Consider the following 19,340-nt stretch of genomic DNA (forward strand, 5'->3'; position numbering starts at 1 on the left):
GGACCCCGTGCCCCGCTGGGCTTCTCTGATACAGGTGGAAAGAATCCCCTGGGTTTGGGGCCTCTGGGGCTCTGTGTGCGGTGCTGACAGACTCGAGGCCAGGACTCAGCAGAGGCCAACTCGGAGTAGGGAGGAGGCTCGTCCTCTGAGAGAACCAGGTCCCCGTCAGCCTGGCTATTCAACGTGTGCCTGGCCCAGGACAACCAGCATCACCTGAGAGCTTGTTAGATGCGGACTCTCAGGTCCACACCACACTGCTGAGTCAGAATGTGCATTTTACGGGATCTGCAGACCCTCTGTGGGTGCAGGAAAGAAGGAGGTGGCCCCATTCCCACATCCTGGGGTCTCAGCCTGGCTGGCCATCTGCTGAAGCAGCATTTCTAGGGGTCACCAGGGCATTTGCGATCTTTAGAAAGTTCCACAGGTGATTCCGATGCCCGGTGGGGGTACCATCCCTGTGACGAGAGTTCCTGGGGTAGCCCCTCAGGCTCCTGCTCTGAAGAGAAAAGCCACGTGGGGAGGAGAGAGGGCTGCGGGGGGCTGACTGTGCGCCCCGACCCTGAACTGTGGGGAGCGCCCAGGACACCAAGGCCACAGGCTTGTGCTTGTCCACACAAGGGCATTGTGCGCACTTGCATATGGTGGGAAATCCCAGCTGAAGAGGGAGAGGCCTCAGCAGTTCACAGGGAACCCAAACGTAGACGAAATGAAAGGGGAAGGAGACCAAGAGGGCAGGAGTGAGGGGAGGGGAGGGCAGGGGAGGGGAGGGGAGGGGAGCGGAGGGGGAGGGACCGGGCAGAGACCCCGCCCCTGCCCACGTGACCTGGCCAAGCGCTCCTGCCCCCAGAGGCGGCTCAGCCCAGAGGGAGGAAGGACCACAGAGCCTACTTGTCGTGACAGCAGTGCTCCTGAGCATTTCTGGAGCCGAAGCTCTCCGCACAGAGAGAAGGACAGAGCAGGCAGCAGGCGGCATGGAGCCCCCCTCGGCCCTTCCCCGAGGAGGGCGTGTTCCCTGGCAGGAGCTCCTGCTGGCAGGTGAGAGGGACGATCCCCTGGGTTAAGGGTGAAGGGAAGACAGAGACTGGCTGTGGTCTCCCAGGGGAGGACTGGGCGCCGAGAGGGGACATGGGAACAGGGCAGGGCAGGGCAGGACAAGGGGTTCCTGCTCAGCAACAGGAAAATCTCATGATCTGGAAGAGGCGAGCGAGCGACGTGCTGTGTCCCAAGTTACTCATCACTGAGGATTGAATTTTGGGAACGATGTGAGCAACCAGGGACCCTAAACGCTGCGCCTCCCACCAACCTGAGATATTGACAGATCAATGCTGGGCCCTGGGAACACTCATTCATTCATCCACAGGTATTTGCAGCCGGCCCCACCCTAGGGCACAACCCAGATCAGAGTCCCTGCCCTCCCTGAGCACACTTCCCCGGGGGAGGAAGACAGACCAGCAAAGACACAGAATGGGAGGTTGGGCATTGACAGGCCATGAAGGGAACAGAGCGGGAAAGGTCAGAATGTGAAGACAGAGGGTCTTTAGAGGAGGCGGTGTGGGCAGGCCTCTCCCAAGGACCCCTGAGTGTGAGCAGGTACCTGAGGGCAGTGAGGGAGTGAGCCCACAGACATCTGAGGGAGAGTACTGGAAACAGAGGAAATCACAAGTTCAGAAGCACTGAAGCCATGGCGGTCGTGCCACTGACCTTGACCGGTAGGACACACACACACACACACACACACACGCTCACCCCTGGGCCCAAGGCTGAGCGATTAGGACCTGCTCAGTCTCCAGGGCCACATCTTTCCGTCCCAATACATAGGCCAAATATTGATCCAGGTCTTCTCTCTTCCCTCCTAGTCTCACTCCTAACCTTCTGGAACCCTCCCACCACTGCCCAAGTCACTGTTGAATCGGTGCCGCCCAATGCTGCCGAAGGGAAGGACGTTCTTCTGCGTGTCCACAATCTGCCTGCCAATCTTCTAGGCTTTGGCTGGTTCAAAGGGACAACTATAAATCCCCGTAGGGAAATTGTATCATATGCAGCAGACTCACAACAAATTACCCCAGGATTTGCACACAGCGGCAGAGAGACATTATATCACAACGGATCCCTGCTGTTCCAGAACATCAACCTGGAGGACACAGGATACTACACCCTACAAGTCATAAAGAGGAATGTTCAAGTTGAAAGAGTAACTGGACAGCTCCGTGTATATCGTGAGTAATTCGTCTCTAACCTCTGGTGTCGGGTGGAATGAATTCTAGTTCACACACACAGGATTGACAGGCCTGGACTGTGCCTCCCTCCCCTTCTGCATTTTGCTCCAAATGGTGTTTGAGCATTTAGTGCAGGACACACACAGTAGAGATGAATTTCCTAAGATTGCAACTCCTTTCCTGGAATCCAGACTCTATGACCATCTGAAAAAGACCATGCAGGTCACGGTCAAGGCCAGGCCCGAAGGGGCCCTGATCCTCACTAGAGCTGAGCCCAGGGGCCCTTGCCCTAAACAGTGCCTTGGGGCTCCTGAGTCTCGTGACCCCGGGGACTCTGTGCCAGGGTGGGGTAGGGGTCCTGGGCAGGGCTGACTGGGAGCAATGATTTCCCAGCTACCCGAGTCCTGAGCCTCTGAGCTGGTCGCCAGCCTGGGCTCGGTCTCCAGATCTACATCTGGAGAGAGGCATGCGCAGCACAGACATAAAAAGGCTCCAGTCCATTAGCCAACTGCTGTGGGGGACTTAGGAGACTCCAGCGGAGGGTCAGCACCCCCAGGGAGGAACAGAGCAGAGAGATGCTCTTGACGGCTCTTCCTTTCCCAAGAAGGAGGCCCAGGGAGGGAGCCTTGTCTTGTGGAGGCAAGAGTAAGAGAGGCCATTTGATTGGCCGGCCGCGATATACCATTTTAGGGCCAGGTATTTAAGGATGGTTAAAGGTTACTTCACAGGCATGGCAGGTGGAGATCATTTACCATTATTCCTGTTGTATTAGGGGGAAACTGAGGCCCAGGGAGGTATAGTCACTGAATCAGGGTCACACAGGCTGCTGGGCAGCACAGCCCTGTCCTCTCCTCCATCAGAGGGAAGGGTCCTGGTGTGGGCAGTGAGAGCAAATAGAGAGGCTCATTCTGTGTTTACTCTACAACTAATGACCCCCAGCAGCAACCTGAGTCAGCATGCCCCGGCCGCCCCTTAGGTGGCCCATCCTCACCTCCCGGTGCTGGACTTGAAATCACTGAGTGTTTCCTGGTGTGTTGGTGTCCCTCCCACTGGGGTGGAATTGCCTTCTCCTTCTGACTCTGCACCTGAAACCAGCACAGGGTCCACGTGTAACCAACTCACTTGCTTTTGTTTAGGAGGGAAGGCATGAGGGGCGCCTGGGTGGGTCAGGTGGCTGAGTGTCCAACTTCGGCTCAGGTCCATATCTGCTGAGATCAAGCTCTACATTGGGCTCCCTCCTGTCAGGGCAAACCTTTTGGATCCTCTGTCCTCTCTCCTTCTATGCCCCTCCCACCCCTCTCTCTGTGTCTCTCTCTGTCTCTGTCTCTCAACAATAAATGAGCCCTAAAAAAATTATTTAAAAAAAATAGGAGGGATGGAGTGAACAGTGTGGGTGCCTCTGTTGCTGGAGGAGGGCAGGGGTCCTGTGTAGCAGGCCTCCTAGGATCCTGCACCAGGATGCCTTTCTGAAGAGATGTGGTCATTCGCTCAGCACCCCTCCTTCCTGCTCATTCTCTCTTTGCTTGATTTTGGACTCTGCTCTGCCACGTATGGGATCACTGTCTCACGGCAGTCATTATCAAAGCCCCTTCAGGCCCTGGGGCCCAAGTACTGAACTGACCTCTGGGCTTGCTTCTGGTGTCCCTGGGTGTCATTTCTGCTGAGATCCTCACCCCCTGGCCAAGCCATCAGGTCTGTGAAGAACCAGGAGAGGTGCCGTGTTGGGGGGTTGGGGGCTGTCTCTGACTCTGTCCCGCGTCTTCCACGACAAAACTCTGCTCTGTGATTGACATTTGAGAAACTCTGTGCTTGCTCTCAGACACACAGAGCAGGGGGCTTTTCCTTCTGTGAGTCCTCAGATCCTCTCGCATTTGTCTTGAGATTCACAGATCTGCGTTATTCTTAAGGACTCGGGTTGGCAGACAGATGAGAGAAGGCAGCTCTGATTGAAGATGCCTTTGGAGGAATCACAGGTACCACACAGGGCAATGTTCTCTCTGTTGTCTACACAGCGGAGTTACCCAAACCCAACATCACAAGCAACAACTCGGACCCCGTGGAGAACGTGGACTCTGTAGTATTAACGTGTGAACCTCAGACTCAGAACACAAGCTACCTGTGGTCAGTAAACAGTAAGAGCCTCCCGGACAGCGCCAGGCTGGAGCTGTCCCTGGACAACAGGACTCTCACTTTACATGGTGTCACAAGGAACGACACAGGACCTTATGAGTGTGAGACTTGGAACCTAGTCAGTGCCAGTCGTAGTGACCCATTCACCCTGAATGTTCTCTGTGAGTAACTTGTATTCCTACCTGGCCCCGGGCTGCCAGCCCAAATCCACGCTGCCAGAGGTCAGGCCACATCTGTCCTTCTGGGGTCTGAGTACCTGACTCTCACCTAGACACCCAGGCTGGCCATGGCTTCTGACCCAACTTAGATGGACACTGTGGCCCCTATACACACCCAGATCTTCCTCTTCCCCTTCCCTTGGATTACATCACATGTGGCTTTATTCTGTTTGCTCCAGATGGCCCGGATGCCCCCACCATTTCCCCCTCAGACTCCTATTACTGTCCAGGGGCAAACCTCAGTCTCTCCTGCCACTCAGCCTCTAACCCGCCTGCACAGTATTCTTGGCTTATCAATGGGAGCCCCCAGCCATCCTCACAGGAGCTCTTTATCCCCAACATCACTGTGAATGATAATGGATCCTATGCCTGCCTTGTTTATAACCCTGGCACTCGCCTCAATAAGTTCACGGTCAAGACTATCACAGTCTCTGGTAAGTGGATCCCTGAAACATTTACATCAAGCACTGTGGTGGCGATCTTCCTGGTTTCCGGAAAAGAGCCTAGAAGAAGTTATTTTGCATTTGCTTGTGACTCAGATCTGTCCTTGAACTCTCCCATCACATGTCTGCAGATGCTTCCTCCCTGTGCTGTCTGATTTCTCATGGCAGATCTTGAGATCTGAGATCTGAGATCTCCCAGTCCAGTCTGCAATGTGGGGAGAGGATTCTGTCAGTTCCCAAAACCCCCACACATATAAGGCGCCTTTGTAGATGGGGAAAAAAGAAGGGTCCTCAGGGTCAAGTTGCTTTTTGTTGTTGTTGAATTGCAGAAGTGCTTTATATATTCTGGATATTAATCTCTTACCAGCTATGATTTGCAAATGTTTTCTTCCAGTCTGTGGGTTGCCATCACTTTGTTGTTGTTGTTTTTTTGTTGGTTAGGGAACTTTAGTTGACACACAAGGTAACACTAGTTTCATGTGCACAACATAGAGATTGGACAACTCTGTGTTATGCTATGCCTACCACAGTGTAGCTACCATCTGTCACCATGCAATGCTATTAAAATACCATTGACTAGGGGCACCTGGCTGGCTCAGTAGGTAGAGTATGTGACTCTTGATCTCGGGGTTGTGAGTTCACGCCCCACATTGGGTGTAGAGCTTATTTAATCTTAACAAAATCTTTAAAAAATTAAAATAATAAAATGCCATTGACTATATTTCCTATGCTGTCTATTTCCTTCCTGAGTCCTGTTTATTCCTTAAGTGCTACCATCACTTTCTTGATTGTGCCTTTTGGTGCACAGAAGTTTTCTATTTCAGTGCAATCCAGTTCATCTGTTTTTTCTTTTGTTGTCTTTGCTTTGGGTGTCATATCTAAGAAATCATCGGGAAATGCGGTTTCAATAAGCTTTTGCTTTATGTTTTCTTCTAAGACTTTCACAGTTTTGACTCTTACGTTTAGATGTTTGATCTGTTTTAAGTTAGTTTTTGTGCATGATGTAAGGTCAGGATCCAACTTCATTATTTGCATGGGTATCCAGTGTTCCCAAGACCATTTCTTGAATAGAAGTTTTTCTCCATTGAATGGTCATGACAACCGTACTGAAAATCATTGGACCCTATGTATCAGGATTTGTATCTGGGGTGCCTGTTGTATCCCATCGGTCTCTATGTCTATCTATATAGCAGGCCCACATTATTTTGGTGACTGTAGCTTTGTAGTGAGGAAGTAGGAGTCCTCCAACTTTGTTCTTTTTCAAAATAATTTTGGCTATTTGAGGCCCCTGAGATTCCATGTGACTTTTTGGAAATTTCTATTTCTGCAAAATATTCCCTTAAGAATTTAACAGGGGGGGCACCTGACTGACTGAGTACAGTGGATCATGCGACTCTTGATCTCGGGGTTGTATGTCCAAGTCCCACGTTGGGTACAGAGATTACTTAAAAATAAAATCTTAGGGGCGCCTGGGTGGCGCAGTCGGTTAAGCCTCCGACTTCAGCCAGGTCACGATCTCGCGGTCCGTGAGTTCGAGCCCCGCGTCAGGCTCTGGGCCGATGGCTCGGAGCCTGGAGCCTGTTTCCGATTCTGTGTCTCCCTCTCTCTCTGCCCCTCCCCCGTTCATGCTCTGTCTCTCTCTGTCCCAAAAATAAATAAAAAAAAAAACGTTGAAAAAAAAAATAAAAAAAAAAAATAAATAAAATAAAATCTTAAAAGAAAAGCATTTGTTACGGATTACATTGAATCTGTGGATCTCTTTGGGTAGTATTGTCATCTTAACAATATTAAGTCTCATCATCCATGAACATGGGATGTCTTTCCCTTCATTTGTGTCTTCTGTAATTTCTTTCAGCAACGTTTTATAGATTTCCATGTATACTCTATTGCCTCATTCTTTCATTCCTAAGTATTTTATTCTTTTTAATGTTATTGTAAATGAATTTCTTCCTTGATTTTGGGAGGAAGGTATTTTTAGTGTACAGCAACACAATTGATTTTTGCCTGTTGATTTTGTATCCTGCAAGTTTGTTGAAATTGTTTATTAGTTCCACAATTTTTGCAGAATCTTTAGAGTTTTGTACATATAATTTCCATCATCTACAACCAGACCTCATTGTACTTATTCCTTTCCAATTTGATTGCATTCTATTGTTTTTCTCCTAATTATTTTGGCCTGGACTCCTTTCCTCTGTTGAACATGGGTGGTGAAAGAGGCATGTTTATGGACTATCTGATCTTAGAGGAAACACTTTCCGTGTTTCACCATAGAGTATGATGCTAGCTGGGGGTGTTTCCTATAAGGCCTTGATTCTGTTGCAATCATTTCCTTCTATTTATAAGGGTGCCAGTATTCTGTATACAGTAACCGCTTCTTTACAGAAGTTTTTCACCATGAGAGTCAGTCCACAGTGGTGGATGTAAAAGCCTTCTTCAGCCTGAGAAATCCTGTAGATTGAAACTCTTTAATTCCTAAGGTGATGAAGACTGGGTGGGCTGCTCTCATTTCCTAATAAATTATAACCGTGCAAATACCTTCCCTACTTTACACAAAGCTGCTGGGGACGCAGAGATAGAAGGCCTGCAAGCCTTCCTCCCCACCATACACGAAAAGGTATATAAGGAGTGAGGCTTGATCTATTAAAGTCATAGAAGTTCAAGAAAGGAACCACACAGGAGCCCATGGGAAAAATTCCACCTGCTGATGAGGATGCTGGACATGGGCTAAGAGGTGTGTGGTGCTGATACTACAGAGATGTTCAGGCAGACCAGGCAGATGACCGAGGGCCAGAGGGGGACCTGAGGGTCAGAGGAAGAGGCACAGCCCCCTCCTTACAGATCGCCACCTGAACAAAGACACTCATCCTTCTGCAGACATCAGGGCCATCCTCTGGGGCACCTTTACAGAGCTCAGTGGGGCCCTCGGAGTGGCTGATATCTTGGAAGAAGGAGCATGGCCCCAGGCCCCCTCTCATTCTGTCACCTCCTCTGTTTCTCCACAGAGCCAGTGTCCCAGCCCTCCATCAACATCATCAACACCACAGCCACAGGACATAAGGACTCTGTGGTCCTGACTTGCTCTACAAATAACACAGGGGTCTCCATCTGGTGGTTCTTCAATAACCATAGTCTAAAGCTCAGAGAGGATGAAGCTGTCCCCGGACAACAGCATCCTCACCATAAGCCCTGTCAGGGTGGGGCATGCCGGGAATTATCAGTGTGAAGTCTCCAACCCAGTCAGTTTCAGCAAAAGTGACCCCGTCAGGCTGGCTGTGAGCTTGACTAACCCTCAACTTCTCCCCCTTCCTCTCTGTATATTTCATGGGGAGGGGGTGTGTGTGAAATAGAATACAGGTCTAGGGGAGGTGGGAGCCTCCTTCACAGCCTCTACAGCAATGTGGATGAGATCCCCAGAATTAGACTAATCTTGTTAACATCTTGGTTCTGCTTTATACCAGCTGTGGACCTCAGACAAGACACTCAACCTCCAGAACCTAAGTTTCCTCATCTGTAAAACTGGAAAGAACGGCTGGGTCTTAGGGCTGTTCTGAGGGTTGTCACTATGAGGTTAATGAGATCTTAAATCCTGAGACAGCATCCTACACAGGTTCAAGGCTCAATCAAATTTAGCAGTTCTTGTTCTTTTGTCATTGACGTTGTTGTTATTAGCCGTAATGTCCCGTGGAGCTGGGCTTAAGTGTTGTCTCAACTCGGTCCAGTTCTGTGACCTTCACTACTTTACTGAAGCCCTTGACACTCTTAGACCGTAATTTGCAGAGTGGGGTTGACACCTGGCCGCCTCATGGAAGCAGCAGATGAGATAAACACAAAGTATTTTCCATGTGCCTGGCCCAGCGCTGACCTTGAAAGCAGTCAGCTAGTGTTATTTTCACTAATCCTTGTTGAATGGACAAGTAGGGGCCTCCCTCTAAGACCATCGATAGTGATGGAAAAGAAGAAATGGGGGAAGAGGCATAATGTGAGAGGAAGAGAGAGAGGCCTTAGGAGGAAAATAAACAGGATGTTGGCACCTACCACAGTTTTGGGCAGAGGAGGGCAACATGAAGATTCAAGTCCAAGGTTTCACTATGAGGAGTAGAAAGAACACAGCAGGGGACACCTGGGTGGCTCAGTTGGTTAAGCTGGCAATTCTTGTGGGTTTTTTAAAGTTTTTTTAAGCTTATTTATTTATTTTGAGAGAGAGAGAGAGAGATGGAGTTAGGGAGATGCAGACAGAGAGGCAGAAAGAATCCCAAGCAAGCTCTGTACTATCAGCACAGCATCCAATGTGGGGCCAGAACCCATGACCCATGAGGTCATGGCCTGAGCCAAAGACACATGCTTAACCAACTGAGCCACCCAAGTGCCCCAAGCATCCAACTCTTGATCTCAGCTCAGGTGATGATCCCCTGGTTCGTGGGTTAGAGCCCCTCGTTGGAGCCTGCACTGAAAGCGGACACCCTGGTTGGGATTCTGTCTCTCGCTCTCTCATCCCCTCCCCCTTCTTGCTCTCTCTCTCTCTCTCTATCTCTATCTCTCAATAATAAATAAAAAAACTAAATGACACAGCACCAAGCGGGTGGGGATGCTGTAGGGATAACACACACCACCCAGACCTGAAAGGTCTTTCCTTCCTCCTTAACCAGGCCCTTCCCCCCGCCCCCAAGCCCCTCATGGCTTCAGCAGATATGACTTGGGACTCATTCCTCCTCCCTTTTGCTTCTTATTTCAGATGGAAGAAGCCCCACGGGCCTCCCTGTGGGGACCAGTGTTGGCATTGCAATTGGGGTCCTGGTTGGGGTGGCACTCGTGGCCGCCCTGGGGTATGTCCTGCTCTGGGTGAAGTCGGGAAGGTACGATGGCATTTCCCACACACGATCCTGTCCACCACCCCTCCCCCACCCCATCGACCTCACCAGCAGGCAGATGCCGTCCTGACCCGGGATTCTGGGCTGGGTGTCCCAGACCTCCCAACTGCCCCCTGGATTTCTCCTCTGATCACACCTGGCTCCTTCCTCACCAGCTGCTGCCCGGGGCCCTTCCTCCACAGCTGCCTCTGTGCTAAATTAGGGACAATCACAGAACAGCCCCTCAGGGTTGTCCTGGTTCGCTCGGCAACCCTACAGCAGTGCTCGGTACTAAGTGCACAGTGACCGGTACCTCCCGTGGTTTGTCAGTCCACATGCCCTGGGACGGGGATTTGCAGCCTCAGGACCGAGGGTGGTCCTGGCCAAGGTCACGCAAGGGAGAGTGGAAGACCCTGACAGGCCGGGTGGGGTCGACCCCCAAAGTGGCACATGCGGGAACCACGGCGCCTGATGTGTGACACCGCAGACCCTGGGCCCCGTCAGGTAGAGGTCCTGGGACGAAGCCCCTCGTCCAGGCAGATGGAGATAGAGCACGAGCCAATGTCAGTTTTCAGCGTCTTCTGGCCTGAGGACTCGAGGGTCTGGCCACAGCAGGGGCACCGCATTCAGGGATCTGACATACCTGGAGCTCCCCAAGCGTCCTGCACACGCAGCTGGCCACCTTGACCCTTCCACTCACTCAGACCCTCATGTGTGATTCCTTTCCTGGGCCCTTGATCCCTTTTCAGGACACCTTCTCCTAGGTGTCCGTCCGCTGCCCAGCTTCCTCTCTGGTCCGAGGATACATGTGCTCCGAAGGCCTTTTTTTATCCCTCTCCTGGGCCCTTCCCCTCCTAAATAGACTGGTGGAGAGATGGGGTCTCTAAGGGCTGCTTGGAATGAGGACCCTCCCTGTCCCCTGTTCTGACACCAGAGCTGTGACCTCTCCCTGCCCACCTCACAAATAAGCCTGATCTTTCCTAGGGCCAGTGGCCAACGTAATCACAGAGAGATGGGGCACCCAGCCTGCACCCCTGGTGAGTATCCCTTCAGCCCAGGCAGCACAGGGAGCCACTCGACCTGTCCCCCAGTGTCCACTCCTGCCAGTACACCCTGGGGCCTCTGACCACGTCCCTGGGGCTTCAGTACAGGGGACCCCAACTGGCCATACTCCCTGACTATGGAATCTAGGTCACGGGTCAGCACCTCACAGACCAGCACCAGTGGGTCTCCCTGTGGGAGGTGCTCCTTCCCTGGTTCTCCGAGAGCCGATGACCCGGTACCTCCTGGGAGGGTGGATCCTGGGTGCTAATTCCTGTTTCTGTCCCCAGGTCATGGTCCAGTCAGCAGCTCCACATCCCCGGTAAGCCCGCCCCCTCCCCACTGGGGTCTAGGTTGTGCGGGCGCAAGGCAGAGAACCAACGAATTCAGCAGCACCGCACATACCCAGCTTCCCCCAGAGAGCCAGGACAAGGCAGGGCCCGTTCTGCCCAGGATTTGGACCGTCTTCAGGGACAGGACCACTCCCCACCCCGTCCTGAGTCTCTCCTGCCACTCTGAGCTGGCCCAAGGGGAACCCTGGAGTCTGGCCAAGGACAGAGCACTGGGAACATCAGCCAGGGGTCCTGGGCTAATAGGAGTGGGGCAGGGAGTTAAGGAGAGACCGGTCTGGGTCTGGGGTGTGGGTCAACAGGCTTGGCGAACACTGCTCAAGAGGCAGAACGGGTCACCCCTGCAGAGAAATGACTCTCCCTCTGTCCACTGACACCCATTCTCTCCCCCTGTTCAGAACACCCTACCCAGCCCGAGGATAGCCGTTCCCATCTACCAGGTGAGTGTGGGCAATGAATGTTCAGGTCCCCCAAGCCCAAGGGGACTGAGGATCTGTCCCCAGCCTGCCCTGCCTGTGCTTTCAGGTTTAGGACACAGCAGGGCAAAAGGGCACAGGGGCTAGTGGGAGGAAGGAGGGGCCTGGAGCAGAAACCTGCCACCCAGCCAGGTTCCCAGAGAGGTGGACGCAGGACCTGAAAGTCACCCAGACATGTTCTGAGAAGCTTGCGGGGTTCAGAGGCCTCTTTTTCTTTTACAGGAGTTACAACACCCTGACAGGAACATTTACTGCCAGATCAACCACAAAGGACAAGTGTCTTCTTAGTTTCCCCTTCCCCTGGGAGCTACTCCTTCCAGGGGCCTTCCTGAGACCCCAGACCCTGGGTGGGGTCAGGTGCCGCCGCCTGAGCCAGAGAACCAGCTCTGAGCCCAGAGGATATTCAGGGACATGGACCCAGGGTCTGGGCCTTCCTGATTTCTGGAAGCCCTGACAGGCTGCCACAAACCCCAGATGGGCCAGGACAAAGGCCCCCATGTCCCAGGAAGTGGGGTTTCCCAGGGAAAGTGTCCTGGGCCCTGACCCACCAGGGACAACATGAGGGGATCTGATTAAACAGGACTCTTCCCCCTCCTTGGCCCTTTTTTGGTGAATGGTGATTTCTCTGAGCAGACATTCACCTGAACCTCTGGGGCCCTTCTCTCCTGGGTCACACAGGGAAATGTTCCCTCTGAGTTCACCAAGCCCCCACCTTAGTCCCCTGAGATAGAGGAGGGGCGAGGGGTGTTGACATGCTGGGACCACGTTAACTAGAAAAGGAGAGATCACCAGAGCTGTGGCCAAACTATGACAGCACTCAGCGGTCCTCACCCTGTTCAGGGACCAAGGCTGGAGACACCTCCAGTGTTTGCAAATGTGCACGGGGTTCTCAGGAGCACAGAACATGGGGCCTCTGATGACCACAGGAGGATGAGCTTGGAAGGAGCAGCCATAGTCAGGCACACATCCCAGGTGGGACCCCTTCATAGCCTTTTGGTGTCCTGAGCCCTTTGGTCCTCCTCACCCATCCCCAGTGGCCCTGACTGGTGTCCTTCACCAATAAACTTGCCCTGTCCCCAAATCCAGGATCCAGGGCACTGAGACCTGTCTGAAGGTTTCTCCAGCCTTCGGGATGTCCTTCCTGCTGGGGTGACATAAAGGCAGGTTGTCAGAGGAACCCCAGGGTTTGGGACCCAGAATTCATGCTCTGAACATAGCCTTCCCGGACACTGCCCATGACGTCTAGCCCAGTACCTCCCAGCAGTGTCCACTTTTCTCCCTGAACGGGATCTTATCTTGAAACACACCTCCTCCCCATAAATAAGCATGCAGGTCAGAGGCAGAGGGCTTCCCCCACCTAACTCACCCAGGCTCCCATGGTGATGGGACAAAGTGTCTCTTCCACCTGGTCCACAGGCCTCGTCCTACTGTCCCACCTGCAGCCTCCTCCACACACCTGGGCCAGCGGCTCTCAGTCCTTCCCTGAGGCCCCCGGTTGGGTGCCCATGTGGATTCGCTCGCATCAAGGTGCCCTGTTCACACAAAAGCGGTCCAAGCACCAAGGCACCGCACCCACGTTTCACAGGTGGGTTTGCCATCACCCACTTGTTTCTTAGTCATGAGATGAGAGGTAAGGAAAACAAGCTGCAAAGTATCACGTCATGTTTAGCTCTGTGATGCTCCTATCGCAATGCACACTATGTTGGATTAGACAGGGTGACGCCTCTTGTTAGTTTCGTCTTGCTGCTCTAGCAAATTATTGTAAGCCTAGTGGTGGATGTCAACACAAATCAAGGTGCCCACCTGGCTGTCTCTTCTGGAGGCTTAGGAGACAGTCTGTTTCCTTGTTTTTCAAGCTGTGCCGTTGGAGGCTTCCCAAGTTCCATGGATGTGGCCCCTTCCTTCACCTTCAAATCCAGCAGTTCAACATCTTGAAGTGTCTCTGTGTCCTACTTCCACATCACCTCTTCTCTGGTTCTGCCTCTCCTGCCTCCTTCTGTCACTCCCTCTCTCATGCCTGGGTGGCTTAGTCAGTTATGTGTCCAACTTCAGCTCAGGTCATGATATCACAAGTTTCAGCCCTGTGTCAGACTCTGTGCTGACAGCTAGGGAGCCTGGAGCCTGCTTTGGATTTTGTGTCTTTCTTTCCCTGCCTCTCTCCCTCTCTCTCTCTCTCAAACTAAGCCCTGGGCATAGTTGGGAGACATCAGCACCTTGGACAGTGTCTCAGCCTGGGGCTGAAGAAGCTGCCCATGTCTATTCTCTGTAAGAAAGATGTAATGAGGGGCGCCTGGATGGATCTGTTGATTGACCTCGGCTCAGATCATGATCTCAGGGTTTGTGAGTCCAAGCTCACGTGGGCTCTCTGCTGTCAGTGCGGAGCCCACTTCAGATCCTCTGTCTCCCTCTCTCTCTCCCCCTACCCCGTGCTCTCTCCCTATCTCTGTCTCTCAAAAATAATACAAACATTTAAAAAAGTAATAATAGAGGCTCCTGGTTTGCTCAGTTGGTTAAGCGTCCGACTTCAGCTCGGGTCATGGTCTCACAGTCCATGAGTTCGAGCCCTGCGTCGGGCTCTGTGCTGACAGCTCAGAACCTGGAGCCTGTTTCAGATTCTGTGTCTCCCTCCGTCTCTGACCCTCCCCCGTTCATGCTCTGTCTCTCTCTGTCTCAAAAATAAATAAAGGTTAAAAAATTTAAAAATTTTTAAGTGTACAATTCAATGGTTTCTAGTATATAATTCACAGAATTGTTCAACTATCAGCAGAATCAATTGTGAACTATTTTTATACTTTACAGCCATTAGCAGTCATGCCCTCTTTCCCCAGATGCCCACAGTCTTAGGCAACCACTAATCTACTTCCTGTCTCTACATCCATCTCTGGGATTCAATGTGCAGTCTATGGTGAGCAGAATAATGTCCTCCCAAAGATATCCAAATCCTTATTCCTGGAGCCTGTAAATATACTACATTACATGCTGAAGGGGAATTAATGTAACCAATGGAATTAAGGTTGTTAATCTGCTGCCCTTAAAAAAATGGACACTATCCTCGATTATCTAATCGAGGACACTATCCTCGATTATCTAACGTCGTCATGAGTCCTTAAATGTGAAAGAAGAAGACAGAAGGATCAATGTCAGAGTGAGCTGATGTGAGAAAAACTTGGTCAATTGTTCTGGACTTTGAAGATGGAAGGAGGCCACAAGTGAAGCAGTTTTCAGCAGACTCCAGAAAGTGGTAAAGGCAAGAAAACTGATCCACCCCTAGAACCCAGAGAAAGGAATGTGGCCCTGCCAATATATTTATTTTAGCCCAGCAAGATCCATGCCAGACTTCCGACCTCCAGAATTGTAAGGTAACAAATGTGTTGTTTTAAGCCACTGTGCTTCTGGTAATTTGTTACAACAGTAATAGGGCACTAATATAGATGTCATATTAGTTTACATTTTTGCATTAATATTAAATTTGGGGGGCTTGATAATAGGACTGTGGATGTATAGGAGGAAGTCCTGGTTCTGATGAGATACAGGCTGAGGTAGTTAGGGTGAAGTATTATGGTATCTATAACTTTCAAATGATTCATCAAAAAATCATATATATATATATATATATATATATATATACATATATATGTGTGTATATATATATATAATAAAATGTGTGGGTACACGTGTGCACATATTTACATCTATACAGCTTACTGTGCCTAATTTATAAATTAAACTTAATTTGGATATGTATGCATAGGAAAAAACATAGCATACATAGGGCTCAGTACGATCATGGATTCAGGCATCTACTGGAGATGCCTGAATATATTCCCCATGGATAAGGGGGGACTACTATATAAGTTGGATAAGTTCTGAGAATCTTATGTACAGCATGGTGATTTTAGTCAACGATACTGTATTGTATATTTGAAATTGTTAAGAGGGTAGATCATAAATGACCGCACCACCAACAAAGAATGATAATTATGTGATGTGATGGAGGTGTTAGCTAACGCTGCGGTAATAATCATTTTGCAACACATAGATGAATCAGATCATCACATTGTACAGCTTATGTTGTACGTCAATTGTATGTCAATTATATTTCAGTAAATCTGGGAAAAAACTTGAAAGAACTACCAAAAAAAAGCAAGTAAACAAACAAAAAACAGCAAATATTGTGGGGTGGTTTTTTTTTCCTTTTAAAAAAGTTTCTATTTATTTTTTAAGAGAGAGAGCAAGCAGGGAAGGTGCAGAGAGAGGGAGGCAGAATCCCAAGCAGGCTCCGCGCTGCCAGCACAGAGCTGGAGGCGGGGCTCGATCTCACAAGCCATGAGATCATAACCTGGGCCGTAATCAAGAACCAGAGGCTTAACCGACTAAGCCACCCAGGCACCCCAGCAAATATTGTTGATAGGGAAATGGCAGAATTACATTTAAAATCAACTCAAAGATGTCCAGCATTGTCAGTGTCCTCCTGGGATGTCCCAGACAGCACAGATCAACTGTCATCACTCATAGGTGATTATTGTCTATACAGAGAAGCCCCCAAAGCCTGTAAACATATTGGTAGAAATAATAAAAGAGTATAGCAAGATGTTTGACTTTAAGATCAACATAGTGTACAAAATTTATTGCATTTCTATAAATTAGAAACAAATAGAAAATGTCCTTTTTTTCCTTTCTTAAAAATATTTATTTATTTATTTATTTGGAGAGGGAGACAGAGAGGGCAAGCGAACAGGGGAGGGGCAGAGAGAGAGAGAGGGAGAGAGAGAATCCCAAGCAGGCTTCTCACAGTCAGCACAGAGCCCCATGCAGGGCTCCATCTCGGGAACCGAGAGATCATGACTTGAGACAAAAGCAAGACTCAGACGCTTAACCAACTGAGCCACACAGGTGGCTCACCATCGGAGTGCCTTGGGGGCTCAGTCCGTTGAGCGTTGGACTCATGATCTCAGTTCAGGTCATTATCTCTCTGTTCCTGAGATTGAGCCCAGTGGGGGGCGCTAATGGTGTAGAGCCGGCCTGGGATTCTCTCTCTCCCTCTCTCTGCCCCTCCCCTACTCTCTCGCTTTCTCGCTCAAAAATAAACCTTAAAAAATAATAAAAAATGAAAAGAAACCATTAATAATAACGAACACTATAGATCATTTTGGAATAAATTAACAAAAGATGTGCAGACTCTTATGCATAAAATTAAAAAAAAAAAAAAAACTTTACCGAAAAATATTAGGGAAGACTTAAATGGAGAGACGACACATGTTCATGGATAGAAAGGGTCAGCTTCATAAATACATAAAGTGTCCCCTAAATTGGCTATTATTCAATGAAGTTCCAACCAAAATCCCGACAGGGTTTTTATGGAACTTACAAGCTGAACCTAAGTTAATATGGAAAGCCAAGATTCTCCTGAAGATGAACAAGTGTAAGGGGGAAATGACTTGCGTTCTCAGGTGGAAAGATTTAGTAAAAAGTTATAAAAGTTAAGACAGTGTAGGGCTGGCACAGGAGTAGATAAATTGATCCCCGGAAAAAACAGGGAGCCCAGAAACAGACTCATGCAGATGTGGAACTCTGATATACAACCAAGATGCCGGTGCAGATAAATGAGGAAAGGTGGAATTATTTAATAAAGGAGGTGGAGAATTATTTAATAAAGGAGGGTAATTAGTTACCCATATTTTTAAAAATGAAAGTAGATTCCTACCCCAAAGGAGCACAAAAATCAATTCTAAATCGATTAAGAATCTAAATGTGAATGGAATATTGTCTTTTCTTCTTCTTTCCTTTTGAGACATGCTTTGACTTGCCGCTTGATTTCTTATTCGGCCCGTTGGCTGTGCTGTTGTGTGTTGCTTGGTATTTGCATATTGAATATTTAATATTTACATTGTAGATTTTTCAGCTATGTTTTTTTTTCAATGTTTATTTACTTTTGAGAGCAGGGGAAGGGCAGAGAGAGAGAGAGACAGACAGACAGACAGAGGATCTGAAGCAGACTCTGCACTGGGAGCAGAGAGCCCAACGCAGGACGCAGACTCAGAAACGGTGAGATGAGCCTGAGCCGAAGTTGGACACTTAACTGGCTGAGCCACCCAGGCACCCCCCAGCTTTGTTTTATTGTTGATCTTTAGCTTTGTGCCATCGTGGTTGGCAAATATAGTTGGTATGATTTTCGTCTTCTTAAAAAAAAAAAAAAAAAAAAAAGAACTGAAATGTGAAAAGCCAAACTTAACTTTTTGGAGAAAAGAGAGTATCTCTTAAGCAAGGCACGAGAAGATTTAACCGTAAAACTGGAAGACTGAGAAATTCAACACTGAAATTCTGTTCTTGAAAAGATACCATAAGAAATGAAGACAAATCATCCAACTGACAGACTATTAGCACTTAATATATAAGCATACATAAGGAACTCCTATATATCAATGAGGAAAAGATAAGGGGCACCTGGGTGGCTCAGTCAGTTAAGTGTCCGACTCTTGGTTTTGGTTCAAGTCATGATCTCATGGTTCATGAATTCGAGCCCCACATCGTGTTCTGTGCTGACAACATGGAGCCTGCCTGCGATTCTCACTCTCCCTGTCTCTCTGCCCCTCCCCTGCTCTCTCTCTCTCTCTCTCTCTCAAAATAAATAAACTTAAAAAAATAAATTTAAGAAAAAGATAAATAACCCTATAGAAAAACAGACAAAAAAAAAAAACCCCATAAAATAGGCATTTTACAAAAGAAGCACAGCCAATACTCCCATGAAAGGAAGCCCAGCCTGCTGAGTATTCGGGGAGACACAAATTCAGACTGCAGGGAGATGCCATTTTGCAGCCGCCAGACTGGCAAGAATTAAAAAGTCAGAAAAGTCGGAGGGATGCGGATCAAAAAGAATTCTTTACTTTGTCACTAGTAATGTATAACTGCTACCACCACTTTGGAAAACAATTTGGCATTGTCCCCTAAAGCTGAACAGACCTTACAGCCCAGCCATACCGCTCCTGGGTGTGTACCCAGGAAAAACACTTACACATAAGCATAAGGGGGCATGTAAAAGAATATCCATAAGCAGCCACTGCTGGATCAAAACACTGCAGGGGAGGGAGACGGGAATCCAAGGATGATTGATGACAAATGCATGGTGATACAGTAGGAGGTGATACACCAGTAAAAACGGAAGGACAAAAGCATACACTGGAATATTGGAAATATGGGGGTGCCTGTCTGGTTCAGTCATTGGAGTGTGAGACTCTTGATCTCAGGGTTATGAGTTCAAGCCCCACTTTGGACATAGAGACTACTAAAAAGGCACACTTAAAAAAGTAAACTTGGGGAGGGCCTGAGTGGCTGTCGGTTAAGCGTCCGACTTTGACTCGGGTCATGTTCCTGCCGTTCGTGGGTTCGAGCCCCGCATCGGGCTCTGTGCTGACCGCTCAGAGCCTGGTTCCTTCTTTGGATTCTGTATCTTCCTCTCTCTGCCCCTTCCCCGCTCACGTCCTCTCTCTCTGGCTGCTGGGCATGACATGGTCACTTTGGCAGTGATGCTCCCCACCCCCACCCATCCCCTGCTCACTTCACCGTGCACACTGCCCACCACGTGCCCCTCCCCCCACACACACACCTCCCATGTCTCCACA

At 49.4% G+C, this 19,340-nt stretch overlaps 1 protein-coding gene across 1 annotated transcript in view; it reads left to right on the plus strand.

The window, feature by feature from the left end:
* LOC122208910 (hemicentin-2-like) overlaps positions 1–12,315 on the plus strand; it is a 31,710-nt gene extending 19,395 nt beyond the window's left edge. The window contains exons 10-19 of the mRNA XM_042920358.1: positions 778–1,035; positions 1,857–2,216; positions 4,229–4,507; positions 4,744–4,998; positions 8,012–8,014; positions 9,740–9,860; positions 10,839–10,891; positions 11,186–11,217; positions 11,644–11,685; positions 11,944–12,315. Coding sequence (XP_042776292.1) covers positions 778–1,035; positions 1,857–2,216; positions 4,229–4,507; positions 4,744–4,998; positions 8,012–8,014; positions 9,740–9,860; positions 10,839–10,891; positions 11,186–11,217; positions 11,644–11,685; positions 11,944–12,009 — 1,469 coding nt within the window. The 3' untranslated portion in view covers positions 12,010–12,315. The remainder of the gene's footprint in view (positions 1–777; positions 1,036–1,856; positions 2,217–4,228; positions 4,508–4,743; positions 4,999–8,011; positions 8,015–9,739; positions 9,861–10,838; positions 10,892–11,185; positions 11,218–11,643; positions 11,686–11,943) is intronic.
* The last annotated feature ends 7,025 nt before the right edge of the window (positions 12,316–19,340 follow it).

This window comes from Panthera leo, chromosome E2 (genome assembly GCF_018350215.1).
Source record: "Panthera leo isolate Ple1 chromosome E2, P.leo_Ple1_pat1.1, whole genome shotgun sequence".
Classification (NCBI taxonomy): Eukaryota; Metazoa; Chordata; class Mammalia; order Carnivora; family Felidae; genus Panthera; species Panthera leo.